Source organism: Ambystoma mexicanum, chromosome 14 (genome assembly GCF_040938575.1).
Source record: "Ambystoma mexicanum isolate Mex_15411 chromosome 14, UKY_AmexF1_1, whole genome shotgun sequence".
Taxonomy (NCBI): domain Eukaryota; kingdom Metazoa; phylum Chordata; class Amphibia; order Caudata; family Ambystomatidae; genus Ambystoma; species Ambystoma mexicanum.
Window position 1 is genome coordinate 325,542,273 of NC_090940.1, and position 12,016 is coordinate 325,554,288.

General features: G+C 45.3%; 1 protein-coding gene across 2 annotated transcripts in view; it reads right to left on the minus strand.

Moving 5' to 3' along the window:
- The window catches only part of TDP1 (tyrosyl-DNA phosphodiesterase 1), a 1,670,976-nt gene that overhangs the window by 1,114,448 nt on the left and 544,512 nt on the right, over positions 1-12,016 (minus strand). For both annotated transcript variants that reach the window (XM_069637461.1, XM_069637460.1), the window contains exon 8: positions 4,498-4,668. In XM_069637461.1, the coding sequence (XP_069493562.1) occupies positions 4,498-4,668 (171 nt within the window). The remainder of the gene's footprint in view (positions 1-4,497; positions 4,669-12,016) is intronic.

The window sequence follows — 12,016 nt, forward strand, 5'->3', positions numbered from 1 at the left end:
ACCAGGCCCATCGGGGCTTCACAGCCCCCCCCCACTCAGCCTGCTCCCTGTCCATCCCTGCCCCATGCCCCCCCATCCACCTACCCCTGATTGGAGGTAGGCGTTGAGTCATGTAACCCACACAAAAGCCATCGGCTCCGCTGGCAAACGCGCTCTATCCATTCATCGGCTGGACTCGAACTAGCAGGTGAAACCTCAACCCAGGGGAACAAACAGCGTGTCCAGCACCATCTTTCTTGCCCTCCACAAGGCCCATTACTGCTTCAGCCTCCCCTCAGCCCGCTCCCTGTCCATCCCTGCTCCACTCCCAAATCCCCGCCCACTCACTTCTGACTGGAGGCAGACGTTGGGTCATGTGACCCACACAGGAAACCACAAACAACTCCCTCCCAGGGCAGCCTTGCCCAGGCAGCTGGTGAAGGGCACTGGCAAAGGGCACAGCAAAGGCAGGGTAGGGCCTGAGCAAGCAAGGCCCACCGGAAATCTGTAAATGCCCACTCAGCAGCGCTGTGTGGGCATTTACAGATGTTAATGGCACTGCAGTGGGACAAGCTAGCTTAGCTGCAGGCCCCACTTGTTAGACAATCCTGGCTACGCCTCTGCCTCATTAAGCACCTCCATCTCCTATTTGTCTGTTCACCCTGGTTGACCAAGCTCCAGCCAGGCTTCGACCCCAGTCTGCTACAACAACCAGGGAGGCAATGGCGATTTTGTATTTCTAGTACTGTTGGTGGCCTCTATGTCAAATCTAGCTGCTTGTTGAATTTAGCTACTGTTTTGTGCCACTGTGTTGTGGGGAGAAGGGACGAACGCCTATGATTCGTCACATTGCCTGTTGCACTATCCCTAGGGAAACAAGCAGCTAGGTTTGAAATACAGGCATATGGTACTGTCCCTGTGGAAAAAGATGCAGGATAGTGTTAATCAACGCTATGAAGTCAAGTTTGGCCATTAATGTCCCATTAGCCTGAGTCATGGAAGGCCCGTGCAAAGTGAAATCATTGGCTCAGGCTAGCGAGTTCTTACTGGAAAAACCCTCCCTATAGTATTCATTAGCTATCAGCACACCTGGGTTTACTCTAGGGTTCTAATATTTTTATTTATTTAAAGTGATTCTGGTCTGTGCCTACAGGCCTAACCAGAGTAACTTTAAAAATTATTTTAAAAAATGAACACAAAATGGCCACCAGGCAACGCAGAAAAGGGCGCAGTTTCCTTGTCTTTATTGATGACTGCCACCCCAGCAGGCTAGAGGAAGCAGTGAGGGGCCTGAGTGGGTGGGGACAGAATGGAGCTGTGCATAAGTAGTGGAGGGGTGGGGGAAGAGACAGGTGGGAAAGGGGAAGGCATGCCGCAAAAAGAATGGCTGCACGGTGAGTGGTATGGGGGATGGAAAGGAACTCAGGATTATACAAGTAGAACAAGCCTGAATTTCTAGACTCCTGATCAGCTTGCACCATTTTCCCAGATTCTGACTCTTGATATGACTCGGGACATTCTAGAACAAAGACATAAGAACTAAGGCTAGGGCATGTGATGAAGTATCGGAGGTGAAAGCCACAACGGGAAGTAGGGGAAACCATTAAAGGCTGGGGGAAACCAGTAGATCCACTATATCAGCCCACCATTAACATTCCCCAACCTATAAATGTCGGTAGTGAAAACCAAATAACTCCACCGACTCTCGGACCAGGATGAGGACAATAATGGGATCCCAACAGAGTCCTAAAACCTTTACGATCATTAAATCAGACCACAGACATATGGCCAAACATACCAGAGGTTCACATTGTGGCAGGAAAACCTACAAATATAGGCAGTACATCCCAACAATGTATTACAGAGCACAGCAAAAGGTTAATGGTGCAATCAGACAGCCAGTCCAACAGGAATGCCTGAATCTAAGAGGGTACCTTAGTTAGGTCGAAGTTTCAGACTACATTGCTGCTGACTGCTTGATGTCATTGTCTAGAGCGAATGGGATCTCATTAACCAGCCATCACACCAATATATTTCCAGCTAAAAGGGACCCAAGGTCCTACGTCACCCCATCATTAGTTAATTATTAAAGGTATAAAACGCGAAGAGACAGCTCAAGAAACTGAACACCCAAGACTCAGGCACGGCTAGGTGGGGTCAACACACTGGTGCGCCCAGAAGGAAGCACATTGGCACCCAGAGAAAAGACGAACAGGTGTACCCGGGTCAAAACAGGGTACACAACTATGCTGAAAAACCCTTCATAGTCTGGGGTCCCAGGATGTGGTACCTGGTATTCAAAAACTTCAGGAGGATCACTGCAGAGCCAAGTCAAATTTGGTGACAGCCAAAATAAAATTTCGAAACCAGAAGAGAAGTACTTGGGAGCACTAAAAACCTCCCAGACTGAGAGGAATGGTTTTGTCAATAAACCAGGGACAAAGAAAAAGGAGTGTTCTTTGCACCACAGCCCTAAAAGAAACCATGGAATTTCCTGGAAAAAAACTCCACTTGTTATTCAGGCACAAACCTCAACTATTATTTGTAGAAGGCTCTCTCACTGAGTGTATCTCTGCACTGAGTAACCAAAATGTAATCCCCCCCGCCCCACCTCCTGAAAAGAATTAAAGGCAACACGTTATTGTGGTGTTGTCCGGTGGATCCCAGGGGCATAACAGACCTTAAACTTGGAGTGTTTTAAACAGGATGACATTGTAACATATGAACAGTTGGCGAGAACGCTCATTTGTACAAGCTCTAGTTATCGGTGAGACTGCATAATTATAAGCCAGCTGCTATTTATGGTTTAGCAACATGAACGTGCATTGTCAAGCGTGTTGGGGTACCATGCAAAGGTTTACGATACGAGGGATAATTCGTATATGGTGAGGAAATCTGAGGCTCATTAACCCCAAGTTGAAGAGGGTTTCATTTTGCATAAGAGCAATAGTTTATACTCGGCAGTTGATGGTGAAACACAGATCTGGCACACCGGCTTTGGCATGAACCCTTCAGGATTCATGGCAGATAGCAGATGACTGATGAACCATTGTATAGCTCGATTACCGAGGAGAATGGGATGTATTTAGTACATCTGAATTGTAGTATGTATGGGATACAATTACCCGAGAGGGAAGTCAATATTACCAAACAGGCATATTTTACAAAGCTACAGGCTTCCATCAAGATGGCGAAGAATATTGTGTTTTACCAAACATGCATTACATATTCTGTTTATGGATTCCCACTTTCTTCTCCAAAGTGTACATGCTCCTTCATGCATAAATGTGTATTGCTATTTCACTCTGATATATTTCACGTAAAGACAGGTTTACAATTTCTAATAACTGAGTAAGGGGAGAAAGTGGAAAGACGGCAGGATTTCCTATTTTCTGCAGTGAACTGAGAACATAGTTTTCACTGATTTTCCATTACAATTTGTAGTCAAAAATGTCAACTGTAAATACAGTAACTGAGTGTATTACATTATTTTTTGGGAGGTAGAGAGGCCACTTATATTTCAAGTGAGAGGGGGGGGCAAGAAGTTCCTCCTCTAGCAGTTCAAAAAAAGACTAAGAACTGTACTTATGCCCATTAGTGTTACCAGTCAGCATGCCTGAAAGCAATAGTTTTTAATTAAACTCCTTTTAACTATGCATATTTTTATCATAGCAACATCAGATCCCATCAAGGAGAGGAAGAAAAGTCTGTCTCTAAAGGGTGAATTGACTTAAGTACAGGTCAAAGGGGATGGATGTTACCCATTATCTCAATGTGGCTGAAATCAAGGAAAATTGGAATTTTCTACAGAAACTCCTAAAGGCCCATGCAAGTACAAGGCATTTTACAAAAATAAGGCTGCCTTCAAAAACAGTTCAGAAAAGTGGGGCATAATTGAACCAACGTTAACTTTTCAGTTTTAAATCTGGCCAGAGTTAGCTCTGCTAAACTTTAAAGGCCTGGAGACCAAGTTCACTCCGGACTTTTAACAAAGTCTCGGGTACCACTAATGCCCAAAGAAGTCTGTTCCTGTATGTCCCGGGTGTTTTCTTCAGAATGAGGGAAGGTTGAAGATGTGCCAAACAAAACGTGCTCAGAGCATGAACAAGTTTTCTTGATTATGAAAAAATGCATGGCCAACATGGAAACAGCGTAGGGACACCCTTACGAAAAATAGCCCTCTTCTATTTCCATGGTGGTAATGAGGAGGGGCAGGGGAGTGTCCGGAAACACATCAGAAAGGAGCTGCAGCTTGAGTCAGAACCCAGCAGGTAGCACAACACACATTATGGGGAGGTGCGCCAAGCCCTTTGGATTCTCAGAACTGAGTACAATTCCAGAAGTAATTGCCCAGATTTTAAGCAATATCATTCCTTTGGATGCACCTTCTGGATGCTAAAGTAATTGATGAGCATTGATTTTAAAATGACCGAAAGGGTTTGTGGGGAAAATAAATGTTTAATAATAGTCAAAAAGAACGATAATAAATATTTGTTTGATACAGGCAGTGCTACATACCTGGTTTCTGAGAAATCATGCTCTTTGAGAAGTTCTATCCATTCTTTGAGCGTAGGAGATCGGTAAGACGCCAAGTAGGCAATGAGGTCAGATCGAAAATGTGTAACCGATTCACCAGCAGACTCAGGAGATCCATTTGGAAGTCGTGGATATAGGGGGCTTAGCCATATCCTATAAGAAAAGAATGTAGCCGGTTATCTTTCCAATCAGAATCTGCATATGACTTTTGCAAACAATCTCATGGTTTCATATGTAAAAGAAAACTGGTTTACTTACCTTTTTAAAAATAATAAAATACTTGGATGTAATGAAATCAATGCATCAATAGAAAAAAATATATAGTTCACTCAATTTTTAATACTTAAAGCATATAACGTATTAGCCTGAAAAATATTAGTTATACAAGCACTATACCTGTTTAAGGGGGCTGACACTAGGCGGGAAAAAAAAACATAGTTTTCTACAGAGGCAGTACTTGCACTATGTGCAAGTTTGTCTTAAATAACATAACCAGCATACAAACCTACACCAACGAAACAGGGAACATTCATGGGTTCATTCATTGTAAAACTAAGTATGTTATTTCTGTGAATTCTTTGTATTTGCAATAAGTTGTATGTTGCAAGCACCGAACGTGAGCTGCGATGGCGTATTCCTGAATACCTTTATGCCATAAGAACTAATAACCCACACTATCCTTTGGCACAACTTTGGCTGACAGAACACAAAAGAGAAGATGTGAACAAGATACGATTTGCTAGAATCAGCACATTTGAAGGAACTTTGAGATGTGGTGAAAGAGAATTCAGCATTAGAAGACATGAGGTGAGATACATATATGACATGAAAGCAATTGACAAGGGTCTGAGCAAAGAAGCAGAATTAAGTATATTTTTAGGTTAGAGATAATTACGTGTCATGCCTCAAGCCATTTGACAACATGATGTGAGATCAAATTGGTACATGAATTTTGAAGAATGAAGAAAATCTTATTATGTTATTTAAAAATGAACTGGCCTACCTGTCTTGCTGTTAAAAGGCAGCTTCAATAAAAGAACCCACAACAATAGCCTAAACTTGATTAGCAGCACGAATAGCGGATCTGTTGTGACCTGATGTGGTTTCCAATCAATCGTAATGGCGTTAATCGAGCTCGATGGCACTAGGTTTGGTCTGCAGTGCCGTATCACACTCATCTTCCAACATGGGGTATACCATATACACTTGCTCATTACCCGAAATGTATCGCCATGTTCACTTTGGAATTGTATTGTTTAATTTAATTCTACCTTACTTTCTGTATATCAAAACATGTACATTTCCATGTATAAGAAACTGCACATTCTCTAAGGGACTATTATGTATGGGCTAAAGTTACAAAACATGAAGTATTCTCTGCCAGACGTTATATGCTATGTAACTGGGATTTCTCTGCATATAACAAATTACAGCAGCGTTTAGATTTACAGTCCTTCCTCGCAGGCTACACTGGGTTGTAATGGCCAGGAATCCCAAGTTAACGTAGTCTCAGGGCCATTAAGCCCTGGTGCAGCCCGAGGTGGACAGCTATAACCCTATGAGTACCCCTAGGATAGGCTGCGTCTGCCAAGTTAATCCAGTGCTAATAACAGTGAGAGGAGAGATGGGCTGCAGTGGCATCGCCTGCGTTTAATGGAGCCGGTGACGCATGCAGGAAGGGGTGAGACTTGGGTTGAAAGATTGACTAAGGGGCTGGGTGCGTAGTCGGCGCTGAAGCATTCAATACAGATAACTGAGCAGTGCACAGGGATTGCAGAGGCAGGCAGTGGAAAATGGCAGCCCAAGTGGCAGCGGCAACACACTAGGCACCAGGCTTGGCAGAAAAGTTGGGCTCCATCAGAAGATGGAGCCCAGAGTGTAGCCAATGCCATGTCACTCCCTGAGGTACTCATTATTATTAGAGCATGGATTGTTCTCCTTAGACGGTTGGAAATCGTGGAATGCAGGCTCTAACCCCATGCCGTTAGTCCTTTCGAGATGCAAGTTAGCGGCAGGCCATCTTGTAACCCCAGCCCCCATACAAACCACGTGTCCCCTAATCTATGAACCAATCATAGGCAAGCACAACCATGAGTACTTAGGTGCTCTGAATTACAATAAGTCCCTCCCCAGGAGAAGCAAAGACACTGCTATATAATGCAACCAGCTCAGCCTGGAAATGTGCATGTTCGAAAAGGGGGTAAAGGAAGGAGTTTGGTGAAGAGTGGCAAGAAAGGAATACTGAGAGGAGAGCAGGAGGAGAGAGCTGGAGATTGGAGGGAGAGTGTGAATGAGACTTGAGTCTGTAGAGGGGTCCTCATGAGGAGAATCATTGGAGAGTGGAGGAGGTTGGAGTAGGAGAAGGGCACAATCACAGAGTTGTGGAAGAGTGCTAGAGGAGGGAGAAAATGAAAGGTGTCATCAGGGGGAAAAGGTGGACCATTGGAGAGAAAGGGAGAAATGGGGTGGATATCCTATTGGGCTGGAGAGCAGAGGAGGTGGCCAAGAATCCCTTAAGAAGCAAGATCGGCAGAGGGTGGTACTTAATAGAGGGAGCAGAAGGTACTGTCCGAGTAATCAGACTCTCGTCTCATTTTCAGGGATGGTAAAAAAAAAAGTTGTTTACAACACAAATAGATAGAAAACCACCCTTTAACTTCTACAAGTTTTTTTGGATTGGGCCTTCTGAGATACTCTTTCTGTCTCCTACATTATACAAAGGGAGCCTTCATAAAAAAAGGTTAGACCTACTTCATTATGAGTAGAAACAATGATGTATAGCTAATGCATTTCGGTCTCACCATCTCAGACGAGGGGCGTAGGGCATCCACCCCATTACAGCTCATGATCCTGCTGAATGACCCATTGATCAATCCGGCCTGCACGGGAGCCATCAACTGGCATTAATCCAACGGCCTTGTGCCCATCACCAGAGACAGTGAAAAGTCTCAGTCAGCAGTTCTGGAGCACATGCGCAGTCCGGTTCATATACGACATTACTTGTCCACAGCAAACAGGGAAAACGGCTTTGGACCGAACGAAAGTCTACGGATATTATACAAAAATAATAAAACACTACAGATTTGGGGAGGGACTGATATCATAGGGAAAAGAGAGCGGAAGAGTCCATATGGAGATATTCCTGAATCTGAAAAAAAACACCCCTTGCTCCTGCTGCCCCATTGTCTGGGGACTGTGTGCTACCACAGTAGGAGGTGATGCAATCTTGCCAAGAATCAGGGAGCTTGCCATAGAAAGGGTCGACCAGACAGCACTCCGGGATCAGGAACCTATAGCAGGGAGGTGGGTCACCTGCGGAAAGCACATCAGGCTCTCTTCCTGTACTCAAAAGGGGGAGTGAGGCACTGCTGGAGAAGCTTACCCATTGCCTGGCCATATTGGAGGAAGCCTGCAAGTTCCCAAAAAGTCCTCATAACATCAGCCGTAGAAAGCCTTGACCTATGTACTCAACCTACTAGGATTCAGGAATCCTATGAAACTTGCAACCCAAAAATACAAGGCTTATCAAACGTACTGGCCTGCGGAGTGCCCACCTGTATATTTGATATAAGTAAATACCTGCAAAGTAGAAGATACAAGACACAATATTTAAGCATTGTTTAACATTGCAAATCATCTTTAAGGGGCGTACCACTGGCAGAGAAGAGACCACACTGACCACCTTCTGTAGTCGTGTGGGAGAATCCATCAACGATCCTCATGACTAGGACAACATGATTCTTGTATGACTACACTAATGTGCTGCCCTGCCCCCCTTGAACCCTACCTTGAAGCTTTGACAGACATTTTTCCAGGCACATGGTCTTCGACATAAAAAAGGGCCGCCTCTCAACAAGTCTTGTAGGGTAAGGAATCACAGCCGCCACCCATACTTCCAGGTCTGCGACTCAAAGTACATAGGAAGACCGGCCAGCAAGGCTGTACTTAAACCAGATGGCATCCTGTTACAACAAAGGTACTTCAGACGGGAGTTTCTCAGGAATCAGGAGAAATGCCAAAACCACATGAAGTGAGAGTTCCCCCCTATAATATAACGACCAGGGTAAGGAATTAGCTCTATTTCCCAGGTAGGAGAGACCTATATAATGTGCCCTATAGGTAACCAGATAACACAGCTCAGGAGCTGTTTACGATGAGACAATAAGAGAGGTTAGGAAAGCTGCCAAAAAAGAGGTTTCTTGCTCTAGAGAACACCAAGATTCATATGGCCACAAAAGAAAAGAAAATGCTAATTATCTACAATGTGGTGGCTAGGTCTGCATTTCATCTCGCGATCCATGAGTAGATTGCGAGACATTTACAAGCGGCTTGCGGTTCTACTTTGACTTTGGGAAAGAATGGGAAAGACCAGAAGTGTGTCAGACACATAACATCGATAACATCGATACATGAGCGCTGGCCGGCCATCTTAAATTGGGCACTCTGGAGTATCCAAAACGGTCATCTGAGAATGGTATGCGTCGTCCTTATACACTACGGGTTATATGCAAAGCTGCATCCTGTTGCCAAATGCATCTCCATGACCAGCTGGACTGCCACGAAGATCTGGCAAGAGTGGAGAGTGTCTTCTAGTGGAAGGACTATTGCAAGAATTCCTAACACACCCTATAAGGGAAGCGTTTTCTGGAGCCCCCTTCCCATGCACACTATTTCTTTTGAGTGAATTTTCATGTTACATGTGTGAAAATGCCAGAAACCTGGAGAACCCCTCTACAAAGGAGGCTGGGAGGGTAGGGTGGAATCAAGAATCAGCCCTAACGCTAAATACTGGATCAGTGAAGAGGGTACCAATTCCTGTCCCATCCCTTGCACTAGCATGCTGTTCATTAGTATCCCTCTTACTCAAACCATGCCCTATGCTCATAATGCTTGCCTGGGTTTCTCTTTTTAATTCGGGCAGAAAGAAAACCAACAAAACCAACAGCAAGACTATAGTACATCAGAGAATCCCATTAGGAAAAGCACGACAACACAGAAGGGGGGGGGGAGAAATGGGATACATTACTCACCGTAATCGTATTTCTGATGCTTGTATCTGCTTAGATTCACATGCTGTGCATAGGCCGACATCTAGTGGAAGCTGCGGAGTATTACAGTTTGTTTTTCGAAAATCGAAAATGGGCGTCGACACAGGGCGTGCCAGTAATACTATCCCCTAGTGTGACGTCCACTGTACCCATGATCCCTCGCGCGTCTAGGACCCTCAGATTGTATTTTTTCTGACATGAGGAAGCATGAGGAGTAGCGTGAGTACAGATGATCCAAGCAGATAGAAGATAGATAACATAAGACTACAAGCATCCATGCGCCTTCTCTCAGAGGGGAGGAAGGGTGGGTCGCAAGTGAATCTAAGCAGATACAAGCATCAGAAATACGATTACGGTGAGTAATGTATCCCTTCTGAGGCTTGTGGAATCTGCTTAGATCACATAGATTCCTGCATGGGACGCATAGATTAGCGAGCAGTGTTAGAAGGAGGTGGGATGTGAGAAGGGTAATGAGCAAATAAATGTCTTAGAACTGCTTGTCCCACTTGGGTATCTGTCTTGGAATGGGTGCAGTAGTGCTGAGTAAAAGTGTGAATAGAGCTCCAAGTAGCTGCTTTGCAAATGGTGTCAAGGGGGACATTTGCAATGAAAGCCAGAGTGGCCCCAATGCCTCTTGTAGAGTGGGCTCTTGGCGTGAAAGGCAGTGTTTTTTCAGAAAGGGAGTAACACAGCTGGATACAGTTAATAATCCACTTAGAGATGGCACCTTTAGAGACGCGATCCCCTTCTCTGCCTGTAGCTACGGAGACAGTTGGTCTGTTTTCCTTAGCGGTCTGGTCTTGTTTACATAGTAGAGGACCGCCCTACGCACATCTAGGGTGTGTAGTTTCACCTCAGCCGAGCTCTGTGGGTCTTGGAAGAAAGCCGGAAGCTCGATGGACTGGTTCACGTGGAATTTAGAAATAAACTTAGGTGAGAACCTAGGGTGTGTGCGTAAAACCAGTTTATCTTTATGGACAGTAAAGAAGGGATCTTGCACTGACAGAGCCTGAATTTCACTGACTCTTCTTATAGATGTAATTGCTACTAAGAAGGCCGTTAAAGTCAGGTGTTTGAGACTGCTTTTGTGCATGGGCTCGAATGGGGGGCCCATGAGCTTAGATAGCACCACGTTAAGGTCCCATCCTGGTGGTGGGTTTGAAATAGGAGGGTGAAGTCTCTTTACTCCTTCCATGAAGGATTTAACTACTGGTACGTTCCACCACGACACCTTGTTATGGGAAGTGGTGTATGCCGACAGAGCTGCCAGGTGTACCTTCAGTGAGTTAAAAACCAGTCCTGCATCCAGCAGGTGGAGCATGTATGTAACAATAGTGGAAGGAGTGCAATCAACTGGGTTGACTTGTTTATTCTGGCACCAGATAACGAATCTCTTCCATTTGTCAAAGTAGCAGTGCCTCGTGTTTGACTTCCTAGATTCTTTTAGGATGTCCATATACCTCTGTGGTAAATTGAGATGTCTGAACTCTATGACCTCAGGAGCCATGCTGCTAGGTTCATTGAGTTGGGTTGAGGATGCACTGTTTGACCTTGGTGTTGGGACAGTAGGTTGTACCAGGCCGGAAGTTTGATCGGTTCGCACACAGCTAATCTGCGTAAGTGTGGGAATCATGGTTGTCTCGCCCACATGTGAGCAACCAGGACGAGCGTCATCGACTCTCTGTTCATCTTGTTGACCACCTTCCTGACGAGAGGAGTTGGTGGAAAAGCGTACGCAAACATTCCTGACCAGTTCATCCACAGGGCGTTCCCCTGGGAGTCTGGTTGGGGGAACCTGGATGCAAATCCTGGGCATTGTCTGTTTTCACTTGTGGCAAATAGGTTTACAGTGGGGAAGCCCCACTGAGAGAAGATATCTTCTATGACTTCTTTGTGTAGACACCATTCGTGTTCTTCTGGGAGGGGGTCTCTGCTTAGAGCATCCGCTAGAGAATTGAGATCCCCTGGAACATGTTGCGATGACAGGAAGATGGTCCATCTGAGTGCCCATTTCCAAATTTTCTGGGCAAGCTTGGACAGATTTGGCGAACGAGTCCCTCCTTGCTTGTTCAGGTAAAACATGGCTGTAGTGCTGTCTGTCCGGATTTGCACTGACAGATTTAGCAGGTAGGGCTCGAACGCTTGAAGCGCTCTGAATACTGCCAGAAGCGCTAGCAAGTTGATGTGATTCTTGGCCACGGAGTGAGACCAGAGACCCTGAGGTGTGTGGTGGAGATGGTGAGCTCCCCACTCTGTCAGGCATGCATCGGTTGTGACTACCGCCTGTATCTCGGGATCGTAAAAGGGTTTCCCCTTGGACAGATTTTCTCTTGTCCACCAGTTTAGGCTTTGTACAAGTGTTGGCGAAACTACCACTAGATCGTCCCACTGACCACTTGCCTGAGACCACTGTTTCGCCAACCATTCCTGCATGGGACGCATGCACAGGCGCG